Source organism: Oncorhynchus gorbuscha, linkage group LG26 (assembly GCF_021184085.1).
Source record: "Oncorhynchus gorbuscha isolate QuinsamMale2020 ecotype Even-year linkage group LG26, OgorEven_v1.0, whole genome shotgun sequence".
Taxonomy (NCBI): Eukaryota; Metazoa; Chordata; class Actinopteri; order Salmoniformes; family Salmonidae; genus Oncorhynchus; species Oncorhynchus gorbuscha.
The window spans coordinates 13433989-13457645 of NC_060198.1; the positions used below are offsets into that span (position 1 = coordinate 13433989).

Below are 23657 nucleotides of genomic sequence, written 5' to 3' on the forward strand. Positions count from 1 at the left end.
CCCCAAAAAACTACAGTGGAGCTTGTATTGGCATAGTGTGGGCAGTATGAGGGGGGAAGAGGCTGAGATCCAGTATAAGGGAGAAGTGGATACAGGAAATTAGTTTAAAGAGTATACTAAGTAAAACGTCATTATATACAGTCTACATTTTTTGTTGTCTTTTTTAAAGAGAAACTGGGCTCCACTCCAGTACAGTAGGTGGCGGTAATGCACCATAACGTTGGATGCCAACTGCGGATAAACTCCACCGAAGAAGAATCCACAGACAGCTTCTCAGATCTTGGACAAGTCAGGGGACGTACGTAGAATACGTTTGTCAGCTGTCAGTGCACTTTACAGCCTGGTAAGTTTGATTCCGTTGGCTACTTTACTTAAAATATCTTACATGTTCAGGAACATAAAAAAATAGAAAAAATCATGAAGGCCTAATAGACATACAGCTGGCCACTTCACTCAAGCAAATAATGTAATAACACAACATCTAATTTCTCTATCCAAAAGGGGAAACGGTAAGGTTAGAATCCAAATAAAGTAGATAATGACTTCGCGCAACGATAGTATCTTCAAAACCTAAATATTTAATATATATGCACCACGGAAGCAAAGACTGTAAATAAGTTTCGTTTCGCCAGAGTGACGCACTGAAACTAGAATACCATTCTAATAGCGACAGGATTTTCTTTCAAAATAAGAGTCTCCCTGCAAGGATAAGGAATGCTTTGCGACTATCCTTTTGTTTAACACTAGTTACGTACAACTGTTTCTCAAAGCATTGCAACCACCTTGGAAAAATCACCAATTTTTTAAAAATCATTCATTATTTATACCAGCATTTAATTTGAAAGTTTACACATGCTGTTATGTTAATACAGAGTGTTGCTGGCCTTTTACTCCACATTGGCCACAATGCAACAAAAACATTTTAAATATTTTTTTATTTTATTTAACCGTTATTTAACTAGGCAAGTCATTTACAACGACGGCCTACCCTATACACACTGAATTACATACTGGTTTAATAGAGAAAAAACAACTATTATTTGTGCCGGTGTTCCCCAAGTTTTCACAATCATTGTAAAGCCCTAGTTATGTTTTTGCAACCTGTGTGAAATGGCTAGGTAGTTAGTCGTGCTTGCTTGTGGTGTTTCAATCAGTGACGTCGTGCCCTCAGACCTTGAAGTAGTTATTTCCCTTGGAAGTAGTTATTTCCCTTGGAAGTAGTTATTTTCCTTGGAAGTAGTTATTTCCCTTGCTCCGCAAGGGCCACAGCTTTTCTGGAGCGATTGGAAAGGGGCCGAAGCAATACACTGACAGTAATTTCTGAAGATTATTTATTTAATGTGATTTGTGATTAATTTAAGGAATTAAACATCTGTCCAAGATTTTAAGGTCAACCCTGTTACGTTAACTGAACTCGCATTTTAATATTGTGAAGCTATTTCTGTAAAACATCTAATAGTCAAATCAGTGTAAAAGCAGGTGAGCTGGTTCTACTCTTTTTGCCCATTTTCTGGTGTTCTGTGTTGGAAAACTGAGCGGGTTGAGAATAACACATCAACCCTGCTACTTTATTTATGGTCAACCCTGCTACTTTATTTATGGTCAACCCTGCTACTTTATTTATGGTCAACCCTGCTACTTTATTTATGGTCAACCCTGCTACTTTATTTATGGTCAACCCTGCTACTTTATTTATGGTCAACCCTGCTACTTTATTTATTTGTCACCCCCCAAAAATATTTAAGGGATTGGGATTTTGAAATGTTTTATTAAGTTTACCATGTGCGTTTTGACATTCAGCTAAATAAACTTTTTTTCCCAAAAAGTTGCACTACTCCAAAGGCACCTAATTGGTGGAGCTACCCCAATATTGTGAACATACCAATAGCTATACCAAGTGGTCTTCATTTTTTTTACACTTCAATTTTTTGTTGTTGTATATAAACACCATGTAAATGGCAATTGATTACAAGGTAATATCTTTAGAATGAGTTATCAACATTGCAATGTTTTGAAATGTGAGCTTTTATTTTGAAGGTTTCCATACAACGGTGACGTCATCATTTCTGCTGTTGGCAGAATAGTAGTTTAAACAGAACACTCACAGACAACACAGCAGCAGACAGTTGTAGTTCCATCATGGCGGAGGATATGTTTTCCCTCATGAGTCTCGAAGACGAACTGAGCTGTAGCATCTGCCTCTGTGCTTTCGACTGTCCGGTGACAATTCCATGTGGACACAACTTTTGCCAAGAGTGTCTCCTAGAAACATGGAAAGACAACTACAGCTGTCCACAATGCCGGACCCACTTCACCACCAAACCAGAGCTGAAGAAGAACACCGTTCTCAGCACTGTTGTGGAAACGTTCAAAATGAAGTCGAAAAAAAGCGACCTCCCCAGTGAGGTGGGCGACTTAATCATGTGGGATGCGGTCAAGATGGTGTCCAAAGAGGTGGCTATCTTGTGCGACACCTGTATGGAAGCCAAAGCATTCAAGACCTGCCTCACCTGTATGGCGTCGTTCTGCCTTGAGCACGTGAGGCCTCATCATGAGAACCCAGTGTTTGGCGCGCATCAGCTGAACGAGCCTCTGGGCGACCTGCGCGACCGTATCTGCACCGACCACCACAAGCTGATGGAGTTCTACTGTGTCCAACATGGCCGCTGTATCTGTGGTGTCTGTCTGCAGCAGGTGCATAAAGGCTGTACCTTCTCCAGCCCTGATGAACAACGGGCACTGCAAGAGGTAAGTTCACAATAGATGTTAATAAACCCCATCCACAGTCAGGCATACAGTAGTGTTGTGCCAGCCCATTGCCCCCATGTAGTGCATTACAACTGTCTAGATGACTGGACTTTTTTATAACGGGAAAGGGGATAGACCAGAGTCTGTCGTTTTAATGGGAGCAAATGAATCATAGTGGGCAGAGCCAAGCACGAGCTAGTGAGATCCTATTGGCTCATTCTGGCATTTATTTGCATATTTCCGTTATGGAACGCCTACTCTGAAGTGTATGTACAAGAACTCAATTCGCCCTTGCACTCCTAAACAATGTCATTTTAAGAGACTTTGGCAAAGGTTAGTCTACAAAACCCAGTTCACTGTTACAGATTCTAGTTTTGGAAACGGATAACTGAATGTTGGCCAAAATCCTTCGACCACTGCCGGCCCCTGTGCTTCCTCTCATCACAATATTTGGTAGTGAGTGGAAACTAACCAGATGTTTCACATTTATACATCTGGTGAAATACCTAGCATACTGTTCTGTTGGGATACCTAGTCAGTTGCGCAACAATGCGTTCAACCGAAATGTGTCTTCTGCATTTAGCCCAACCCCTCTGAATCGGAGAGGTGCAAGGGGCTGCCTTAATCGATGTCCATGCCATCAGCACCCGGGGAGCAGTTGTTAGGGGTTAACTGCCTTGCTCAAGGGCAGAACGGCAAATTTTTCCACCTTTCCGGCACGGGGATTCAAACCACCTTTTGGTTACTGGACCAAAGCTCTTAACCGCTAGGCTACAGGCGTAAGGTCACTGGTTCAAGCCTCAGTACTGACTGTTTACCCTATTTAGCTACAGAAGTGATGTCATTGATCAAATCACTAATCCTAAAAGAAAACAAAAGTTAACCCATCTTAAGGGTTAGAAATGTTTTATTTGGTTGAAGATGATATTCATTCATGTCTCATTCAGTCTGATTTGAGGGGCAAGTTGAGTCTGCTGGATGGAAAGATTGACAAGAACCAGACTGTCATCTCTCAGATGAATGACCAGCAGAGCAAGTTGAAGGTGAGCTACCATTTTTTTTTTAAACAAAGGACTCAAGAAAATATCTTTAACTATTGTATTCACTAGCAAGTAATCAATATACAAAGCAAGTTTGAAAGCTTTGAGCACGTGGAAAGACTAAATATCGAACACCCACACAGTAAGAGCTGTGTGATATGCTGTGCGAGAGAACAATTTGAGAACTCCACGTATACCGTGTGTCCGCTTCCTCCAGGACTCTGCAGCCAGCAGGAAGAGAGCTCTGGAGGACGAGTACCGCCAAATCCGGGAGCTGCTGGACCGTGACGAGCGTGAGGCTCTGAACACCGTGGACCGCGAGCAGGAGAGCGCTCAGACCAAACTCCAGAACCTCATAAAGAAGTTCAACCAGAACATTGCGAAGCTTAGTGTGGCAAAAGATGGCGTCGACAGCCTGCTCAGTCAGACTCAGACTGTGGCTTTCCTACAGGTGAGTCCAGGTGGCTTTGGTGAACTGCTCGCACTCAGGTGATGAGAAACCTTGCCTGAAAGCAGAAGACTTGCGTCAGCTCCCGGCCTTAGCTCAGTGGGCTAATAGTCTTGAAATTATAATATTGACTATAATATATCTGGTTGGTTTTTACCTTTTCCTTTGGGACAGGCCTCAGTTGACATGCCGGCAGCGGTGGCCTTTGACCCCCATACCCCGAAGGTCAACCTGGACTCTAGGGCCTTGGCAGCCTGGCATGCCTACTCTGCAGGCCTGAGGGAGCATCTCACACATGTACTGAAACAGCCTGTAGAGGCCAGACTGCAGATACTCAAACCAGGTGTGTGTGTGTGTATACAAGTGTATGAAACATGCTTATGGGCGCCATTTGTATGATGCCTTGTGATATTGAATTTAATTCCAGAACTTTGCATGGACATGTTCGACAATGGTGATTTTTTTACATTGGAGAGCAATAAGGGATAAAACAATGAGTCCAATCAAACAATAATTCACAATCCAACATCTCATCCCTCAAATTGGTTTCCAATCTGGTGTTGTGAGGCGTTTGCTTTCCAGATTCCAAGCATTATACTTAGAATACCTAAGTGAAATAGTCACCACTAGCCGGCCTCCGCCCAGTACCCTGCCCTGAACTTTAGTCAGTGTTACTAGACGGCTACCACCCAGTACTCAACCCTGCTGCCCTATTTACATAGTCATTGAATACTGGTCACTTTAATAATGTTTACTTACTGTTTTACCCACTTCATATGTATATACTGTAGTCAAGGCCTATCGTATTTAACTACGGCTTTAAATCCAATTTCTATTCATAATGTGTATACACACCATCATATACATAGTGTACAAACCATTAAGAACAATTTTTTCCATGAGACTGACCAGGTAAATCCAGATTAAAACTATGATCCCTTATTGATGCCATTTGTTAAATCCACTTCAAATCAGTGTAGATGGGGGGGGGGGGGGTACACTGGGATTTTGAAGCCTTGAGACAATTGAGGCGTGGATTGTGTATGTGTGCCATTCAGAGGGTGAATGGGCAAGAGAAAATATTTATGTGCCTTTGGTAGTAGGTTCCAGGCGCACAGATGTTAGTGTCAAGAACTGCAACGCTGCTGGGTTTTTCACACGCAGCAGTTTCCCATGTGTATCAAGAATGGTCCCCCACCCAAAGATTCAATGATTATGAAATCCCTGCTATTATCAAAAGTATCAACAATAGTAGATGTAGGCTACCGTTAATCATTGCCATTTCCCCATTAATCTAGAATCTTTGGTTATGGTAATTTCCATTTATTCAATGTACAGTGTATAGGTTGTTTGGAGAGCTCAAACTGTCTAATGTTTATCATAGAATGAAACCATCTATATTTCCTAATCTAATGTTTTGCTTATAGTTAATCTAGCATTTTACCAGAGAGAAAAGAGGCTACACATCAGAGCGCTGTCTGTTGATAGAAAGCCAGTTTGTGAATTCTCATCCGAGTGGAGAAGTGCAACTGAAGCAAAAACTAACCGCAACATTTAAACGAGGCTACAAAGAAAACGAATGGGACTGTAGCGACTGTGTTGACTTCAAAATCGGGTGTGTGAACTAGATTTCTATTAAAGCGGTGATCGACATGGTAATGGCTCTATAGTGTTGGAGAAAAGTTGAGAAAACGGACCCTCCATTACATCGTGACGTGTCATGCTGTAACGTACAGCACTCATAAAGCAACTATTTCTGTCTTACAATCGCTCTCCACCAGGTGTAGCACTTCTCTCATCCTTTTAAAAACAAGAAATGGACAGTGACGGGGGTAAGGGGGGAAACCTAGTCATTTTTTGCGTCATCATTGCATGCGATCATCATTCTCAAAGCCGCTGTTGACTTCTAAGATCACTTTAGCACCGCCCTAAAAACCCCATTCAAATTCGACACAAACGTTCAAATAGGTATGTAATGACACATTATAAACTCTTTATAGTGTTTTATTTACATTTTAGAGGCGATAAGGTGATAAGTTGGACAGATCGAGTGGAAAAAAAGCAATTTTCCCACACAACATCTCTCCTTCTCACTATCACGCATTAGTTTCACTTCCCCACCCGCCATTTTTAAAAAGACCTGACGGGGCTCATTACCTTCTTGAATCATGCAGAAACGGGCAGCGTGGAGGTCATGTAATTGATTCTGTTGGAAAGTGGAGAAATTGTGCTTTACAATGGTATTGACATTACAGTTGATCTGGAAGTATTACGTTTTTAGGGTGCTAAAATAAGGCCAATTGTACGGACCAAGGCGACGTACGAGTTTGTTACAACTAGATCATGACAAATCACATGCTTATCAAGCACAAAGAAACGTTCTCGGGCGCTGGACAAGCATCAGCAGACATCTCGCATTTTGTCTTTTGCCACTGCAAAGCACAGCTGTGACGCCACCAGAGCCGAGCATGTAAAAGCGTCTGCTTGCTTCCCAGGCGAAACAGTTCGGTGCATATTATTGAGTTTGTGCATATTATTGTGACATTTTTGTTAGTTTTGGACTTTGTTGAGATTTTTTTCCGGCTGTTCGGGTACACAAAAAATGTTCTGGAGGCAAGCTGAAGTTCGGAGCTGAAGTCACGCCCCTTCAGTGATTGGTCAACAGTAGGGATTCTTCAATAAAGTCTGTCATTCAAGGAGACACGACACTTTCATGCACATTTTTTCGTTGTAAAAAAAAACTGCACAGAACATCTTAGTTAGATGTAAAACTGCTTGACTAAGATTGTCGGCAAAAACTCATGTCATTAATTTTGACGGTATTTTAGATGAATTCGGACTATTTTGAGGAAGTGTCTACTGGCTACAGCGTCTCAAAATGGACAAACAGTAATATTGCCGCTTTTTTTCCCTCTCATTTATCAAGCACACTCGTTCGTTTAGGACAGCCAAGGTTGGCTAGGCGCAAGCCGAACTAACTGACGCCTTAACACAGCTCATTATGGTTTCAATGAATGGCAATCGAGCAATTAGAACTTATCTGTAATGGTTATGATAAGTTATGCATGGTTGCGTGCCGTTGGCATAGACAAATGCACACATTTTCCAGTGTGTTCCATTTATTAATTTTTTTTCATTAGAGCACTCAAATGATTGCGAGTACTAGAACAGTAAAATGTCACATGCCCATCCCTATTGTAGAGTCCATGCCCCGACGAATTGAGGCTGTTCTGAGGGCAAAGGGTGGGTGCCACTCAATATTAGGAAGGTGTCCTTAATGTTTTATACACTCAGTGTATACATTTATTTTCCGCACTTTGACATTGCTTGTTCTAAAATTTCTTAATTCATTTTGTTTTTGGGAGAGAGATTTGGGTGTATTGTTATTACTGCACTGTTGGAGCTAGGAACATAAGCCTTTCGCTACACCCGCAATAACACCTGCTAAATATGTGTACATTACCAATAAAATGTGATTTCTTCCCAACAGCTGAGAGGTTTGCTCCTCCTCTGCTGCCAAACTTCTATGAAATGGGTGAGTGCCGATACGCCCTCGTCTTTATAATAACTACATAACTCCTGCATACAGTAGCGGTTGTAACCTCCCAGAAAGGTATGGCTTTTGTCCGGCTAAATGGTACAGCCACAATAGTTTGTGAAATAAGTAATAGACTCATAGCCTAATCACGACCTTGGGCACTGTATTTATTTGGGTACAGTGTGACACTATCTAAAGTTTCATCTGGTCTTTGTTTCAGGAGGCATGCCACCACAAGGTCACCCGAGAATGCCTCGATCCCACAGCCCAGGAGCTCCCCTCAGGGCAAACCAGAGGAAGAAGCATCCACAAGATTCAAACCGAGAGAGAAGTAGGCTATTACATGATGGGTTGTTGTGGCCTTGTAGCCTGATAAAGATGGCCTTTTTTTAGTGTCTAGGTACATTCTACCAAGACACTACATTGAACCATTCAACAAACATAGAATACGATGCACCGACTAGGTCTCTCCATTTCCTTATCAGACAAGACAAAAACAGGACAAATACAGCTCGTTCTATTCAGTCAGAAACATCTGTGACATGAAGGGTTCAAAAACCGAGTGGCAGATCATTGTTATACTGTCAATTTATTTGACCTTTATTTAACCAGGCAAGTCAGTTAAGAACAAATTCTTATTTTCAATGACTGCCTAGGAACAGTGGGTTAACTGCCTGTTCAGGGGCAGAACGACAGATTTGTACCTTGTCAGCTCGGGGGTTTGAACTTGCAACCTTTCGGTTACTAGTCCAACGCTCTAACCACTAGGCTACCCTGCCGCTTCAATGAAGACTTACTGCCAATTATACCACTCTATTTACACCTCTGAAGGGTCAACTATGACCCAGAGTTACTTTTTTGATCCTAGTCTCTCAACCATTTCTCCCTTTCAGAGTCAGACAAGAAACGAGATCACAAGGAAGGGAAAGAACATAAGGCTGACAGTGAGAATTGATTTTTCAGTGTTTTTCTGTGTGTTTACTTCAACTACTGCCAAGCTCAGATAACAGGTGTGCTATGCACGACATGTTTTTTTGTTTATGATCCGGTTTAACAGGGTTATGGCTGTTCAGTCTGTTTTGCAAACCTTAGTTGGAGAGAGCGCTTAAAGGGATATTTTGTCAAATAAGCAAATGTTGGCTAGACGCTCCCATAGACTTCCAGACATTGTGTTACTATTAGTTAGCGTTAGAAACTACCTTCAACTTCCTTCAAACTGCATGCAGACACTAATATGGTATCAATGAGTTCATCGGACTCTGGGTAAGTAAAAAAAAATAAAAGGGGGCTTAATTGCCAAAAAGTCTAACTATCCCTTTAACCTACATGCTTTAGGCAGCAGCTGACTCATACAATATTGTGTAAAAGTACTGCCTGCAATCATTGGATATGAAAATATATTCTAAATGAGTTGTTTGTCTTCCCTCAGAAAATCCCCAAAAGCCACCTAATGCTCCCAGAGAGTTCGCCACTCCTGTTCCACACACACCAAGGGACCACCCCAGAGGACAATCCGCAGAACCCAGACCCAGGAACAGGGAGGACCCAGGTAGAACTGTTGTTCATGCAAAACAAACATCTATCCACTGGGGAAATGTTGCTTAAAACGATATCCTCTTCTCGAGCAGCTGAATTCTATAAGTGAGCCTCCAATGACAAATTTGAATGAAATTCTGGATACTTGTCGCAACTTTGTTGGGGGGGGGGTGTATTCCAGAGAGATGGTTTTACATATTTAGGATTCCCTAAAAATATCCCGCTTCTCTTAACCGTTATGAGGGAGTACGTGATTTCTTGGTTCCAGAACGTCTGCTTCTCGTTTAAGTAATTATGCCAAGTGCATTGCAGATTGGTTGATCCGACAACTGGCACGCAAACATTCAAAAATAGGCCTCGTGTCGATGACAGAAATAAACGACAGCTATGGATTCAAAAAGACAGAGCCCGACATTTCACAAGTTTAGAACGAGAAACTATTGTAAACATACAACAAACATGTTCACATATTTACCAAAACAGCGGGAGCCTGGCAGAAAATTGCAGACCGAGTAAATGCTTAAGTGAAGTGGCCCAATTCCAATATCTAATAGGCCTAGCTTACACATATGGGTGACGAGTGATAACGCTTTCACTTTATAGAGCACTGTCATTGCAACGCTGGTGATATTCGTGTCACGGCTATGGCCTAATAAGTCAATTGTAGTAGCCCATGTCACAATTGCAATGGCGGGCCCATTCCATAGCCTATATAGGATGAATAATTCATGGAGTGCGTTTCACGACAACATGGGCAACAATGTGTTCCATGTTAAGTTGGAACACCGGTGACGTCTGCAAAATCTACGGGATGAATTAGGCTATTTATCACTTTTCATAGTGTTGCTTAGGTTTATTCATTTGGCGATTAGCAAAACATCGCAGCCTACTGTACCTGCAAGTCTGTTAAAGACCTCCTTGATTATATGGACCGCTTGATGGGCAGGGAATGTAACAAAGACATTAACAACAACAAAAAATCTCTAATGCAAGACGGGCTCTTCTTACGGCTCTACGCACAGTTGCCTTGCCAAATCGTTCAGCGTCATCCTCATTGTACATGAAATTTCCAGAGGCCAAACGATTGCTACGTAATACAGAGTTTGTAGGCCTATGTCAGTTAAGGCGAAACTACGTTGGATTGCATTGGCTATGTACGGGTTGAGTAAATTGGCCAGATATTGATTGTGCGGAATAGGTTCCCAAAAGAAAACCTCTGAATGATTTCAAGGATCTAGTCGAGGTCCAATAGTTTGTTCCCTTCGTTGTTTGTCGTGCGTTACAAAGGCTCGGATGTCGATTGTGTTTTCCGCAAAGGGACAGGCCATAGTGACGGACAACAATCTGATTGGCGGAGAAGCCCCGTCTTTCATTCACCAGGACAGGCGAAGATCAAGTTAACCTCTGAAGTTAGCAGGTTTGCTTCCGAGCATTCGTTGCTATGGTCGATCAGGCTATAGGTCGAGCTCTCTTTCTGGAACCGGAAATCCGGAGTTAGTTTGACAGATCTCGCCAACTCCCTAATCCGGCTTTCTGGACCACCCCTCCGGTTGATCAAAGTCACCTATGCACTCTACTAAACTAATGTCATGGTGTTTCTCTTACAGGACAACCAAGTGTTCTCCCAAGTATCACGTCTGCAGCAAAACGAAATGACCTTCTGCAATGTAAGTTCACAAGTGGTTTACCGCAACCGCGTAGCAAACCGACTCTGGCTCAGTCTAGGGAGGCTAGGACAGGCTATACGTTTGCCAGAAGATACCGACCCTACCGTTGCGCTTGTTTACACTGAGCTGCACTGGGGCCGGAACTCAATCATGGTTACATTAAGACACCGTGGAGCCGGCGTGAGATATGGGAAGGAAAACGTAACTCGATGCAGGGATGGGATATGCCACTGTGCTCCTTTTATCCACGCTGCTCCATCGGAATCTTCTGGCAAGTCTCTAACCTCTGAGTGTGCGTTCAACATAAGTCAACAGGGTGTTGTGAATGTCTCGAGGGGAGACGGCTCATGGTGGTTGTTGTCGCTCATATGATGACAAGTATAACAATATACAGAAAGGCATGCCAAACAAAAAAGTCTCAAACACTCAGCAGGAGATCCCCATTGGCTTGGGATGCTACTCTTGATCCGCTTCTAAGATTGTTGCAGTAATTGCCAGTCAATCACTCGCACCTGTGAGCAATTACACAATCCTTAACCCAGCTGGTACTCCTAACACCTGGCCTGGCAGCTGCTGCCAGCCGTGGAGGGATGTCTGTAGTGGAAATAGACTGTGGTCTAACCACGTATCTCCCTGTATTCCTAACACTAGCTTGAAAACAAGTACTGCATTCTGAAGGAACTTTTAGAAAAGTGTGTGCAATGGGTGTGTTTGTGTGCGAGAGAGAATCTTACCTCCTGTTTCTCCCTCACCAGATGGCACGGTTCTCACCTTTGACCTCAAAACAGCCCACAAGCGCATCTGCCTCACAGAGAACATGACCGTGGCCTCTGTGTCAGACGAGCCCACCCCTTACCCCGATGGCCCCGCCCGTTTCTCCATCTGCAGCCAGGTGATCACTTCCAAGGGCTTCTCCCGCGGCCGCCACTACTGGGAGGTCAAGATGAGCAGCAACAACTTCACCGGCATCGGCCTGGCCTACAACAGCATCGACCGGAAGGGTCCGGCTAGCCGGCTGGGGCGTAACGCCCAGTCCTGGTGCGTGGAGTGGTTCAACGTCAAGCTGTCGGCCTGGCACGCCAGCAGTGAGACTGTACTGCAGAACCCGAATCCGACCCGCGTCGGCGTGCTGCTGGATTGCGAGGAGGGAACGGCCACTTTCTATAACGTACAGGACCGGGCATACCCGTTCCATACGTTTGTGTTCCAGTTCGCCGAGGCAGTGTACCCGGCGTTCTGGCTCTTCTCCAGCGGCTCGTCTGTTAGCCTGTGCAAGCTGCAGTCTTGAGAAGTTAACACACAGACACACATTCTTCTCCCTCGCAAATAATTAGAATATACAGCATCTGGGTCAATAAATGACTTAATCATACTGATATTGGGAACTTGTATCTTAAAGGTTATTATTTGGTTGTGGTCACTGACTATAGTCATAATGCAGTGTAGGTCATATCATTTTGGACTTTGGTCTCTTGTAACTGCAGCAACCTCTAAACAGGCAGCATTTGTTAATCAGTAACTAATGAAAACTAAGCACTTGCTTACGGGTAAAGGAACATTACAAATTATTATACAATATTATTGTATTGTCAAAAGCATGATTGACATCCTTACTACCTTTTTGTTGTACTACTGTTGTGATGTCAGCAGCATGCCGTGAAAGGAATTTAAGCCGATTTTATTCCTTAATGGTTCATCAGACATAGCGAGTTACATTGGCTGGATAGAAGGAATCAGCTGACATTGTGACCATTCATGTCTGATTCGCAAGGGGTTACGTGACGTGCTATAGGCAAACACGACTTACAAACAGAACTACTAAGTGGTATTTGAACCAGGCGAATGAGTTCTTTCTCCGGCTCTGCAGTCCTGGCTAAATGTCTTGATTCATCCAGTTTATTTACAGATACATTTAAGTGGTCTGTGGGTTTACAGCCTGTTTTATCAGAGCTTATGATCTCTTGGTGCGGGTCTTGGCAGTACACAGTAATCACATGTAATATACACAAAACGACTTGAATAAACATGTATGTTATCTGCTATATGTGAACAGTACCACAACGTTCAGAAGGCCATGTACTGGCACACCTACGCAAGAGTGTGGATGGCTTTTGCTGGTTGTCAGGCATCCCGCATTAGGGAATGTCATATTCAATAATAACACCACTGGATATAGAGAATCAATGAATCGAACAGAAAAGCATCCACATTATTCTTGATACCCTCAAAGTTAAAGTGGGTATCGTTCACTTTTTTCTCTCGCTCTAATACATTTCGCTACAGTGTTTCACATAGAGCCTGGAAGTGAAGGGGGTTTCCGCATGGTGCAGTGTGAGGATGTGCTGAAAGCGCTTCCTGACACTGCTACTACAGGCTTGATAGAACCTAGCCTGGTTGCCAGATCTGCATTTGTTTTAGAATTACAGTGAACAGGGCAGAGGAGTTGGTTGATCGGGCAACCAGGCTAGATAGATCCAGCCTGGCCCATAAGAACAAGCAGAGGTCATTTGGACCCTGTGAACAGGAGTCGTTCCAACTCTGTGGGTTTTGTAAATAGTGATGATTTTTTGGCTGGGGGTTTTCCTGTCTATGTGACCAGACAAAAGAAAAACTCTGGGCCCAAGTTATAGCTAATTTAGCTATAGCCCATAGCTAGGGCCTTCTCATGTCCTAGAAGGGTACATATCTGTAGCAGTGATGGTGTTAGTTTGGACATCTGTGGGTGTCACATTGTCTGTAACGTGGGTGCATGCTTCTCATAATTCATGCCTCTGATATTGTGGATTGGAACTTTTCCATTTATGGACATACTGCCATTGCTACGATCGGAGAGCAAGTTGAGAATAGCATGTGATGGATTTGTTTTGCTTTGCAAAGCCCGGTGCCAAATGAATAGTTGGTGTCATTGCCTTCTCCCGCTATAGAAACACTAGTTTTCCTGATTTAAGGGGTTTCGACTGTTAGTGGAATGAAGGCAAGCTGATATTTAAGGAAAAGATGAATTCATTTGCTGGATTTAAGCCATTATTGCCACTGGCTTTATAAGAGATCCCCAAAGGTTTGGACAAAGTCTGAACGACTCGCGTACACAACACCAGACAGAGCAAAGATCAGAAGGCCATTGTCATGGTCCTTGTGTCTCAGCACGTTATCCTCTCTGTCCATTCCTTCTATCTTATAAGCTCGGTTCTTAATTAATGTGCTGATGGGGTCCTTCGTGTTGGTTTGGTTTACTGACTTTGTTTGATCGAGTCTTGTTTAACTGAAAAGTATATTTGAAATTGTTGGTTGTGTTTTAAAGGGTAAGGTATTGATTCTGTTTGTGTATAAGGGGTTTAATCTGGTTAAAGACAACTTGATAATGTCCCCTCGTGATTTACTATTATATATATATATATATAATAAGCAATTTTGTGCTAATGTATTCCTCAAAATGTATCACATACAAATACATATAGTTACTAATGAGTGTGGTGGTTGTGGCTTATTTGTTCCACATATCGAGACACGTATATACTGCATTTGGGGATTATATTACTTCAAACTGCTCAGTAGACTTACCGCAAGTGCATGGGAAGACAAAACACAATTGCTTTTCATATTATATACATGTAAAACAATGACATTCATAATATATATGAAAATATTTATTATTGGTGTTTCCAAATCCTAATTTACATTTGCTTATTACATTCAGTGAAATGATCCGTTTCAACATCTGTAGTAGCAAATTCAGTAAAGACGATTTATTCTCATCTTTATGTCTCTTAAATGTTCCTGTTTTTTAATTGCTTTAAAGTGATTCATTGTTTGCTTACAATAAAAGTAATTGATCCATCTCTCGATCCATCTTTTCTTTTTAAATGGCCATGAAGCAGGTGGCACATTTCGTGCCAATTCGATGGAGAGAAAATGGGAGTCATATGCATTCCATTCTATTATGCCAGTAAAGTGCTGTTCTGACTAAGTGATTTCTTTGACACTGCAAAAACTAAATGTGTAGCTAAATATATCTCCAAATATACTGTACCTTGTGGTAACGCTGTAAATTTTACTCAAATCTTTACAGGAAAATGTATCAGCAATAGACTATCACAGGTCTCCTTCCAATCGTTGGGTGTAGACATAATGACATGTACATAAACGACCAAGACTATGATTATCCATTACCATTCAATATCTGAAGACAATCTAATTGAGAACATTCGGTGGCATACAGTACATGCTCTTCGACAAACACATGGAATGAGGCTATTTCTCCAGCAATGCATTGACATTTCTAAAAAACCTCACAGCCTATAAAGTACCACAGTATGAGTGATAATACCCATAAAACCTAGCAGTCACATCCTATGGAGGATTTTTTTTTATAGAAACATTTAAAATAAGGGGCTGTGTTTCTTGTAGGCTTACCCTGGCATGATGTTTCGATAACCAGGCAAATCTCTCTAGTAAAAGGTTACTTTATTATAAATATATTTGCCTGTATTTACTCCCCTAGCGATGACGTGCAGGAGCTTGCTGGGATTTGTAGTTTTGCATTTCCACTTTGATGATAATTAGTATTTTCAAATCTAAGAGTAAATGGAGCTGAATATATTGATAAGTCACCTTGTCCGAGAGAGTTCGATGATTATCAAAACGTCACGCCAGGGTTAGCCTACACAAAACACAGCCCTCAAGTGTTTTTAAAATAGGAGAGCTGAATGGTGGAAAAACTATTGGAACCATTTCCCTGTTTGACCGCTAGGTTTTATGGGTATTATGACACCTCCAGTGTGGGGCTCTATACCCATTAAACTCAACTCTGGACATTGAAGCCAGTTCCACTGCATTTTTTTCATTGTTCCCCTCTAATCAGGGACTGATTTAGACCTGGGACACCAGGTGTGTGCAAATCATCAGGTAGAACAGAAAACCAGCAGGCTACGGCCATCATAGGGTAAGAGTTGAGTACCCCTGACCTATACTGTTTGAAATAACATTTCCGTCCACAGTTAAGATGCTCAGACCTGTTTCTAGAACATTCAGGTTTGTTGTAAACATACAGTAGAAGCGCAGATACACATAAAATGGGTGTCCTCAAGCAACGAGACGATTACCCAACAGCTTAACACACAAAGGGAATGTAAGCACTTATATATCACAAGCATCGGCATTATATTGATAACTATGGACCTCCGAAGCTTTAGGTTAACATTGACAATCCTCCCATTATACAGTTGATGCCACTGGTTGGCTCTGGCTTAATCTCTTAAGCGCCGAGACTTTTAGGAGACCTTCCAGGTCATATTTCTTTGCAGTCACGCTGCACAGATGATTAGGAGTGCTGATCTAGGATCAGTTTTCCCTTATAGCTCACACTGAATGAGCTTATATGGACAGGGGGGGGGACCTGGTAGAACCAATCTGATTGCTGTGTTAACAGTTCTGTTCTACTGCACATGATTTGAAATAGAATGGCAAACGCAGTGATCAGACTTGTTCCACGGGCTTAGGGACCTGCAGAAGTGCTTAGGAACCAGGTGCGCAGCGTGACTGCATAAGAGTCGACCTGGAACACCCCCTATAACTTTATTATGGCTGTAACAAACCTGATATCATCTCAACTTTGAACCTTGACCTCACTAAAATGACAAAAAAAATCTGACATTCTTGAAAGGTGACAGAGATTCAGAAAAAACCCAATCACAGATCATTAAAACATTCCGAGGTAATAAACATTGACAGTCGACACCATAGAAATAGAATGGCTAGATGCTCACCTATTTCTATGTGACAGACATAGGGTGTCACCTAGCGGTTGTCTAGTGCTAAGCAGCATGAAGACATTAAAAAGTGTTTGAAATAAACAATCTTTCCATCGTAGACAACATTAATAAAATAGATACGGACAGTGTAATACAACTATACCTATGAACACTTTGAGCAGTTGTAACTCAGTTGAGGGATGGTACAATTCTAACTATATCCTATGGGAGTAATTCCAACAGTGCAACAAGAAGTATCCAACACAAAGAGGTCTAATTTAAGAAAAGGACAAAAATATTGCAACAAAAAAAAAAGTAGGAGCACACTAACAGACAGTAGATTATAGTGGTAGACATTTTGTCTCCAAAAATCACAAGGTCAAAATGAAAAAAACCTGTGATTAAATCCTTCATAAGCAACAGATATTTCACTAGGAATGGTTAACTAGGAGTCCTAATAAACTCATTATAAGAAATATAGTAACAAGTAACATTTTCTTAAGACTTAGTAACCACTACCTAGTGTCTGCCCAATACAGCACATATAATAGGGGATTTGGCCAACATTGCAGTAACAGTGCATCATCATGAAATACAGAGTTAACAAAACAAACGTCCAGTGATTGACTTACTAATATAAATATATATTCTATCATAGGAGTACGAGTGTCGAGGTCAATGCTTGCTCCTGAGTCAGGGACACACGGGGTCCATGTTGGGAAACACTGCCAAACTGTTAGAACTATAGAGCTATTATAACTATGGAACAAGGGATCAGTGGAAATACACCATTCTCCACTGAAACATCCTGCCTCCTTTACCCAGACAGGAATATGCCTGAGCTCTCACTTATATAATCTGGGGAGTGTGCAAGCGTGGCATTAGGTCATCAGCATTTACTATAACAAACAGAGGGGTATGGATGAAACATTGAGGAGATGGAACTTGGGGGCTCAGGCACGAGCAGAGGCGGGACCTGCTGGCTTGGGAGAGTCATGGGGGGCGGAGCTCTCAGCCTCGGAGGTGCTGGATTCGTCGTCGTCGTCGTCCGTCTGCTCGGCGCTGTGGTAGAGCATGAAGGCCTGGGTCTTGTGGGTGATGGTGATGGTGCACGGGCCCTGGGCCCACGGCTCCCCGTCCACCTGCATGGGCATCCGGGACGTCTTCAGCACCAGCTACAGAGAGATAGGAAGGGAGAGGTGGTAAGAGAGACGGGCGGAGAAAAGGGAAGAAGGAAAGAGGTGAGAGAAGGTTCTTTTTTTCCCTTTTTCTTTTTACTTTGGAAGAGCTGAACAGTGATGAGCAGAGTAAAAGCACATTGACATTCACTGTACATGAACTAACCACATTTAAAGACAAAACTTGCAAATTGCTCCGTTACTTACAAAAGATGGCCATTGAAACGGGTACCGTATCTATTCAGCTCAGTTCAAAATGAACCAGGAAGTAAACACAGAATAAACCAGTCCAGTACACCACCGCTGTCCTCTCACACTGTGGAGATAAAACAGTAAGTGGTGGTGATGATGATGGAATGGTGCCGTAACCTCACCCTGACTGTGTGGGCCTGACCCAGCCGCACCGGGTTGGCCATCTTGACTTGGATCTGAGCACAGTGGAAGGAGCCAAACACACCCACCACCTCCAGCAGCCCGTCATCCAGCCTGGGAGAGGCCAGGAGAAAAACACTTAGAAAACAAAATAGAAAAGCTTTACAGAGCATTCATAAGCCCTAGATATATGCTTCACAAATCACCCTTTAGATCGCATGACATTAGCTTATCAATGACTTCCGAAGCATCTCTAAAAAGGCCTAAAGTAGAGTTTATGAAGGCGTCACAAAAAAAAGGACAATGTGATCTTTAGTTATCCTTTCAGTGATAATACACAAGCAACTTTTCAATGGACATAGTCTGATGGTAGGGCTTATGAGGCCTTTATTGTTTCCATTTCTGCAGTGTCTAAAGTCCTGTGTGAGCCAGTGGTGCTCACCGCGTAGGGGGGTAGGGCTCGTCCCCCATGCCCTCCCAAAGACGACAGCCTCCGCCCCAGTAGCCGATGTTACACACAATGATGCCCTCCAGACTGGGCAAGGCCACCCTCTCTCCATCCAGCTCCAACTGTGGGAGCACACACACACACACACGGGCACGCACGCACAAACACACACACACAAAAACAGGCACACAATACTATTAAATTATATGAGTATCAGCTAGTTAAAGGAGACAACACACGAAGAATGCTCGAGTTCATTTTAAGTTTGTGACATTTACCAAGGCAACGGAACATTCTATTAAATTCTCCCAGGGGCATAGAGGTGAAAGAGGGCACAACAGACATGAGAGTCGTTCCCTGAGGCCACAATGCGTGTGCCTGCGTGTGCGTGTGTGTCTGCGTGTGCGTTTGTGTCTGCGTCTGTCTCCTTGCATGCCTTACCTCAATCCTCTTATCCAGGTCTTTGCATTCTTGAACTAAGCAATCTTTGGTGCCATACATAAAATATACAGCCTAGAAGGAAAGGCAACAGTTTGACCGGTATAAAAGGGGAAAGCAATAGGACACGCGTTATCAAAAGTAGGTCACGTTTAAACGGATTCAAATATATATATGTTTTAAATTCACCCAAATAACCACTCTTAGACTATTCTGAATCATCCATTTACATAACCAACCAACCACATAATTAATATTCAGTAAGTAAAAGCATTTCCAAAGGTATTTGACTAAGAGAGAAAAGTAGCATTCAAGCATTTCTTTTCCAAATTGATGTGTCGACCATTACACTCAAGCAACCATCCTGTATACGTCCTCTCATACTGCATGTAAATTCAACCAAGACATTTGCATATGTTTGTTAACAGAAGGGCCGACTGACCTTGTTGATGATGCGGCTGGAGAAGAAGGAGGGGGTCTTCTCACGGTGGGTGTGGAAGTTGAGCGCCATCAGAGCATCTGGGCCCACTGAGAAATAGTTATTCATGGACAGGACCTGATGAGGATAGGACGCGCGAGTTAGAGGTCCTTTAGTGAGCAAATCAAGGTTATAAACAGTGAATAATCAATCACGTAGGCTATTCCAGTGAGCAGGATTATTAAGTTAACCAGCTGACATTGACAAACAACCATTTAACTTGTTTTTCTGATGAATTAAAAACGTGTATATTGGTGGTTGTTTGTCGAGGTAATTGTACCTTGTCAATTTTAAGTAATTTTTCTTAAAAATAAGTTATTTCAAGCAATTTTGGACAGTTAGCTGGCTTACTAATTGATACAGCCCCATGTTTGCAATGGATCACTTGGTTGGAGCATGGTTCTGGCAGTGGAAACAACAGTTACAGGTGTGATTCCTGTACGGGCCACACACTGAATACAGTACGTGTTGCTGAATTCTATCAGAATGCAGGGCAAACGGACAAGATCAAAAGAGGCTAGCGAGAGAGGGTGAAACGCAACTCACCTTTGGCTTACGAAAGTAGAGCCCCTTTGAGGCTACCTGAACTTTCCACCTGTTAGGACAATGAAGATCATACTGGATCATTTACAACCATGTTACAACACAAATGGAACTAGGGATATTGAGGGTGGCAGCATTAGCACAGAAGGCTACGTTACATGAGCTTTGTAGCATTAGCACAGAAGGCTACGTTACATGAGCTTTGTAGGCTACAGGACTTGGATTTCGTAGTATTATAAGCCGTTGCTTGAGCTTCATAGCATTAGCACAGGAGGCTTCATGACTTGCGCTTCGTAGCATTAGCACAGCAGGCTACATGACTTGGGTTACGTAGCATTGTAGCATTAGCACAGGAGGCTACACAACTTCCTCTGGCTCTCCACTGACCTGTCCATCTTGACCACCTCTGCTTCGAGGATGTTCCGGAGCACCTGCTCCACAGGGATCTCCCCGGCGTAGCCCGACCCCCAGCCCAGGGAGTTGGACAGGTCGTTCCCCGTACCGAGGGGCAGGATCATCACCCTGGGGATGAACTGATCTTGGCCCTGGAGACCAATACACACACGCGCATGTGAAACAGACGTCAGTGTGCTGCTAACATCTTCCTCCACTGTCCCTATACTGGGCTCAAACCAGTGCTCCTCTGCTCACAAACACACGTGACCGCCCTCCGTTACAACGTACCAACCGTTTGAGCTAAACATCTATAGTGATTAGATGCAAATGTGATTCCAATGGAACAGGCACGCCATCTACAGACGTCTTATTCAATAATAACCAACAACAGTAGTTACAGCAACGTTAGTTACAACAGTCTCTTGGCATAGAGCTGCACAACTCATTTGCTCCTGCCCATTGTCATGCGACGCATGTAGAAACACAGTCCTTCACCTTGAGCTTCATGGTGTCGATGGCATCCAGCACCCAGCCCACGGTTCCGTCCCCCCCACACACCAGCACCCTCACACTGCCTGGAGGCAGCAGGGTGCACAGCTGCAGGGCCTTAGAGGGAGGCAGCTCTGACAGGTCAAAGACCTGAGAGGGGAGGGGAGGAGAGAGGAAAGGAGAAGAAAATAGGAGAGCGGAAGAGAGGAAAGTGGAAGAGGGAAGGAGAGGGGAGAGGAAAGGAGAGAGGAAAGGAGATAAGGAGAGGATAGCAGACAGAAAAGGGATGATATGGAAGGAAACAAAGGGGAAATGGTGGATAGGAGGGGAGGAGATGTTTATGCATCCCACCATCACCGTGCCACCTCCACAATCACTTTAACTCAAAAGAGTGCTTATTGTGTGCCAGTTCAATTTGACCTAGACATCTTAACAATTCCATAATATGCTACAGAGGACTGACTGACCTGGACAGGGTTGAGGATGGTGCGGAACTCTCCAAGCAGAGCCTCCCCCATGTTGTTCCCACTGCGAGTGTTGGCCAGGACCAGCACGGGAGTCCAGCCGCTCCCGCAGGCAGATGCCAGCTAGACACACACACACAGTTAAAATTAAAGTAAACAAAACCTGTTTCAAGCCACAACCCAGTCTTCTAACCTGACTCAAGAGGGACTGGTAGTTACTAGTAATGCAACCAAACAGTCGGTTCCAATCCACCATTTGGGATACCCTAACCCCAGACACTGACCCCTCCCTGGATGTGACCTATGACCTTGCTGTACTCATCGGGGTGCCTGCGGCGGAGCTTGTTGACGTGGTGGAGGTAGTGAGGGGGGATGATGAGGCTGCAGAACTCGCCCAGCTCACAGCGCTCCCCGTCCGACAGGCTGAGCTTGCAGTCGTCGTGCACCGTGGTCTGACACCACACACACCTGCCAAGGGACAAACACACACCAAATCAAGCACAATTTACTCAGAGTTCACTGTAATGTCAAGGCAAAAGATGGACAGTGAGCTGGTTAAGAATTGTACATGAAAAGGACATGATATTAATTCCTGTCAATTTGCAAATAAAGCAACGACAGCTTCCCCCATGATTGAAAATTTACAATAGCACCCTCTCCATCTTACGTGCCAGAACAATAAGACATAAAAGTTAACGCCTTTGCATCCCGCTGGACTTCACTTTGATTAATGTGGCATACAAAAACTCACACAAATGACAGCCTAGAAGCAAAGTAATATTACCTAAAGTCACACAGCTTCGGTTGGTTCCCACATTGCTCCTTGCAGACCGCACAGACACTGCAGAGAGGGACGTTTCCCCGGACCCAGCGGTGCGCCAGTGTCCCATCCGTTCGGGACGGAGCCATGATCTCTTTGCACACAAGGCTCCGGTCGGCGCGACGCAGGCATGTCTCGTCGGCGCACACTCCGCAGCAGTCGCAGACCGCCCCTTGTAGAATGTGTTGTTGGCATACACAGCAATAGGTGGGCTTGTTGAACAGGTCAGTGCAGTGCCAACCGTGCTTGCTCTTGCGGAAGAAGTCTTTCATGTGTATTTTCCGTTTGGAGCGTTGGACACTGCACCACAAAGTAATGATCACGGGCACTACGACAGCAAGAGTGGTCCAAAACAGGAGTGTCCACTCTTCCCGTGACGATTGGTCGCGGTTTCCCTCGTCCCCCTCCATAGACATTCGAGGAAGGTGGTTGGTATCAACGTGAATAAACTAATCAAATCATGGAATATCACGAGAATTCACAAATATAAACATTGTGCGCAAGTCGCGCGCATCATGGTGTCCATGCAATAGCTACGAGAAAATGGCAACCTTCTCGTGTTGCGAAATAACGCACAAAACAATGCTCGAGCGAGATTGTAAACATTGGCTACCGTACATTTTTGGGGGGCAAAAATACGTAGCTAGACGACGACCACCAACATTTGGAATATTAGCACACTGTTCTTGTTATCGGAAGTTATGCTAGCTATAGTTACTGGGCATCTGATGTGCTCCTTACCTACCCAGCAGTGACTACATTAGAAACTGATAATCCATCGTCTGTTAAAAAAAAAACTTTAAAAAACACGAAACGCATGCCCAGGAATTTCTAATATTAAAGGTTGCATTGACATGACAGCTCCATTACTATGTTAATAACAGGACTAAACAATAGATTCATCGATAAAAATATGTCCCATTGCAAACAGTGGCCTTCCCACCTAATGGCCGTGTTCAAGCGCGTCAAACCCGTGTTGTATCATGGGTACATTTTGACTGACTGATCTGCAAATAATATTGAGCAGTTATTTACATAGAGATAGATATAGGACTCATCTTTGTCTCTATGCCATTATAGCGTATGTGACATCGCCATTGAGGCTATCTCCATTTTAAAGTAGTCCATGTTCTTCTTTCCGATTGGCTGATCCCTCCCGATGACCCGGTTGGACATGACTCCAAAAGGGTCACCAGGGGGGATGAGCCCACCCAGTTGACTACATTAAAATGGTGGAAGCCCTCAATGGCGCTGCCAATGCTAATAGCCTTTTGGCCACTAGAGGCCCCTATCATTCTCTATGG

General features: G+C 43.5%; 2 protein-coding genes across 5 annotated transcripts; one reads left to right on the plus strand and one right to left on the minus strand.

The window, feature by feature from the left end:
• The first annotated feature begins 242 nt into the window (after positions 1 to 242).
• Positions 243 to 14816, plus strand: LOC124015766 (E3 ubiquitin/ISG15 ligase TRIM25-like). Of its 2 annotated transcripts, XM_046331224.1 has the most exons (11): positions 243 to 343; positions 2038 to 2748; positions 3696 to 3791; positions 4006 to 4239; positions 4411 to 4579; positions 7727 to 7771; positions 7995 to 8105; positions 8668 to 8718; positions 9204 to 9323; positions 10918 to 10977; positions 11733 to 14816. In XM_046331224.1, exons 2-11 carry the CDS (start codon positions 2140 to 2142, stop codon positions 12263 to 12265), a joined length of 2028 nt encoding a protein of 675 aa, XP_046187180.1. In that variant the 5' UTR covers positions 243 to 343; positions 2038 to 2139; the 3' UTR covers positions 12266 to 14816. The 2 variants fall into 2 exon arrangements, with proteins under 2 accessions (XP_046187180.1, XP_046187181.1); XM_046331225.1 differs by lacking the exon at positions 8668 to 8718.
• Positions 14612 to 23381, minus strand: LOC124015767 (diacylglycerol kinase epsilon-like). Of its 3 annotated transcripts, none has more exons than XM_046331227.1 (11): positions 22318 to 23376; positions 21842 to 22001; positions 21537 to 21656; positions 21076 to 21219; positions 20572 to 20729; positions 20188 to 20236; positions 19606 to 19719; positions 19167 to 19238; positions 18720 to 18847; positions 18280 to 18391; positions 14612 to 17902 (listed from the first exon to the last, which is right to left on the minus strand). In XM_046331227.1, exons 1-11 carry the CDS (start codon positions 22767 to 22769, stop codon positions 17681 to 17683), a joined length of 1731 nt encoding a protein of 576 aa, XP_046187183.1. In that variant the 5' UTR covers positions 22770 to 23376; the 3' UTR covers positions 14612 to 17680. The 3 variants fall into 3 exon arrangements, with proteins under 3 accessions (XP_046187183.1, XP_046187182.1, XP_046187184.1); XM_046331226.1 differs by having other exon boundaries at positions 21818 to 22001; positions 22318 to 23375; XM_046331228.1 differs by lacking the exon at positions 19167 to 19238 and having other exon boundaries at positions 21818 to 22001; positions 22318 to 23381.
• Between the last annotated feature and the right edge of the window lie 276 nt (positions 23382 to 23657).

Bases quoted from the DNA above. Each gene is read 5' to 3' on its own strand.
- LOC124015766 (XM_046331224.1), top strand. From the start codon at position 2,140: ATGGCGGAGGATATGTTTTCCCTCATGAGTCTCGAAGACGAACTGAGC. The intron at 4,580-7,726 runs GTGTGTGTGTGT...TCTTCCCAACAG, and splicing joins ACTGCAGATACTCAAACCAG to CTGAGAGGTTTGCTCCTCCT. The intron at 10,978-11,732 runs GTAAGTTCACAA...CTCCCTCACCAG, and splicing joins ACGAAATGACCTTCTGCAAT to ATGGCACGGTTCTCACCTTT.
- LOC124015767 (XM_046331226.1), bottom strand. From the start codon at position 22,769: ATGTCTATGGAGGGGGACGAGGGAAACCGCGACCAATCGTCACGGGAA. The intron at 22,002-22,317 runs GTAATATTACTT...GTCCCTTGGCAG, and splicing joins CCGAAGCTGTGTGACTTTAG to GTGTGTGTGGTGTCAGACCA. The intron at 20,730-21,075 runs GTGAAGGACTGT...ATTGGTCTCCAG, and splicing joins TCGACACCATGAAGCTCAAG to GGCCAAGATCAGTTCATCCC.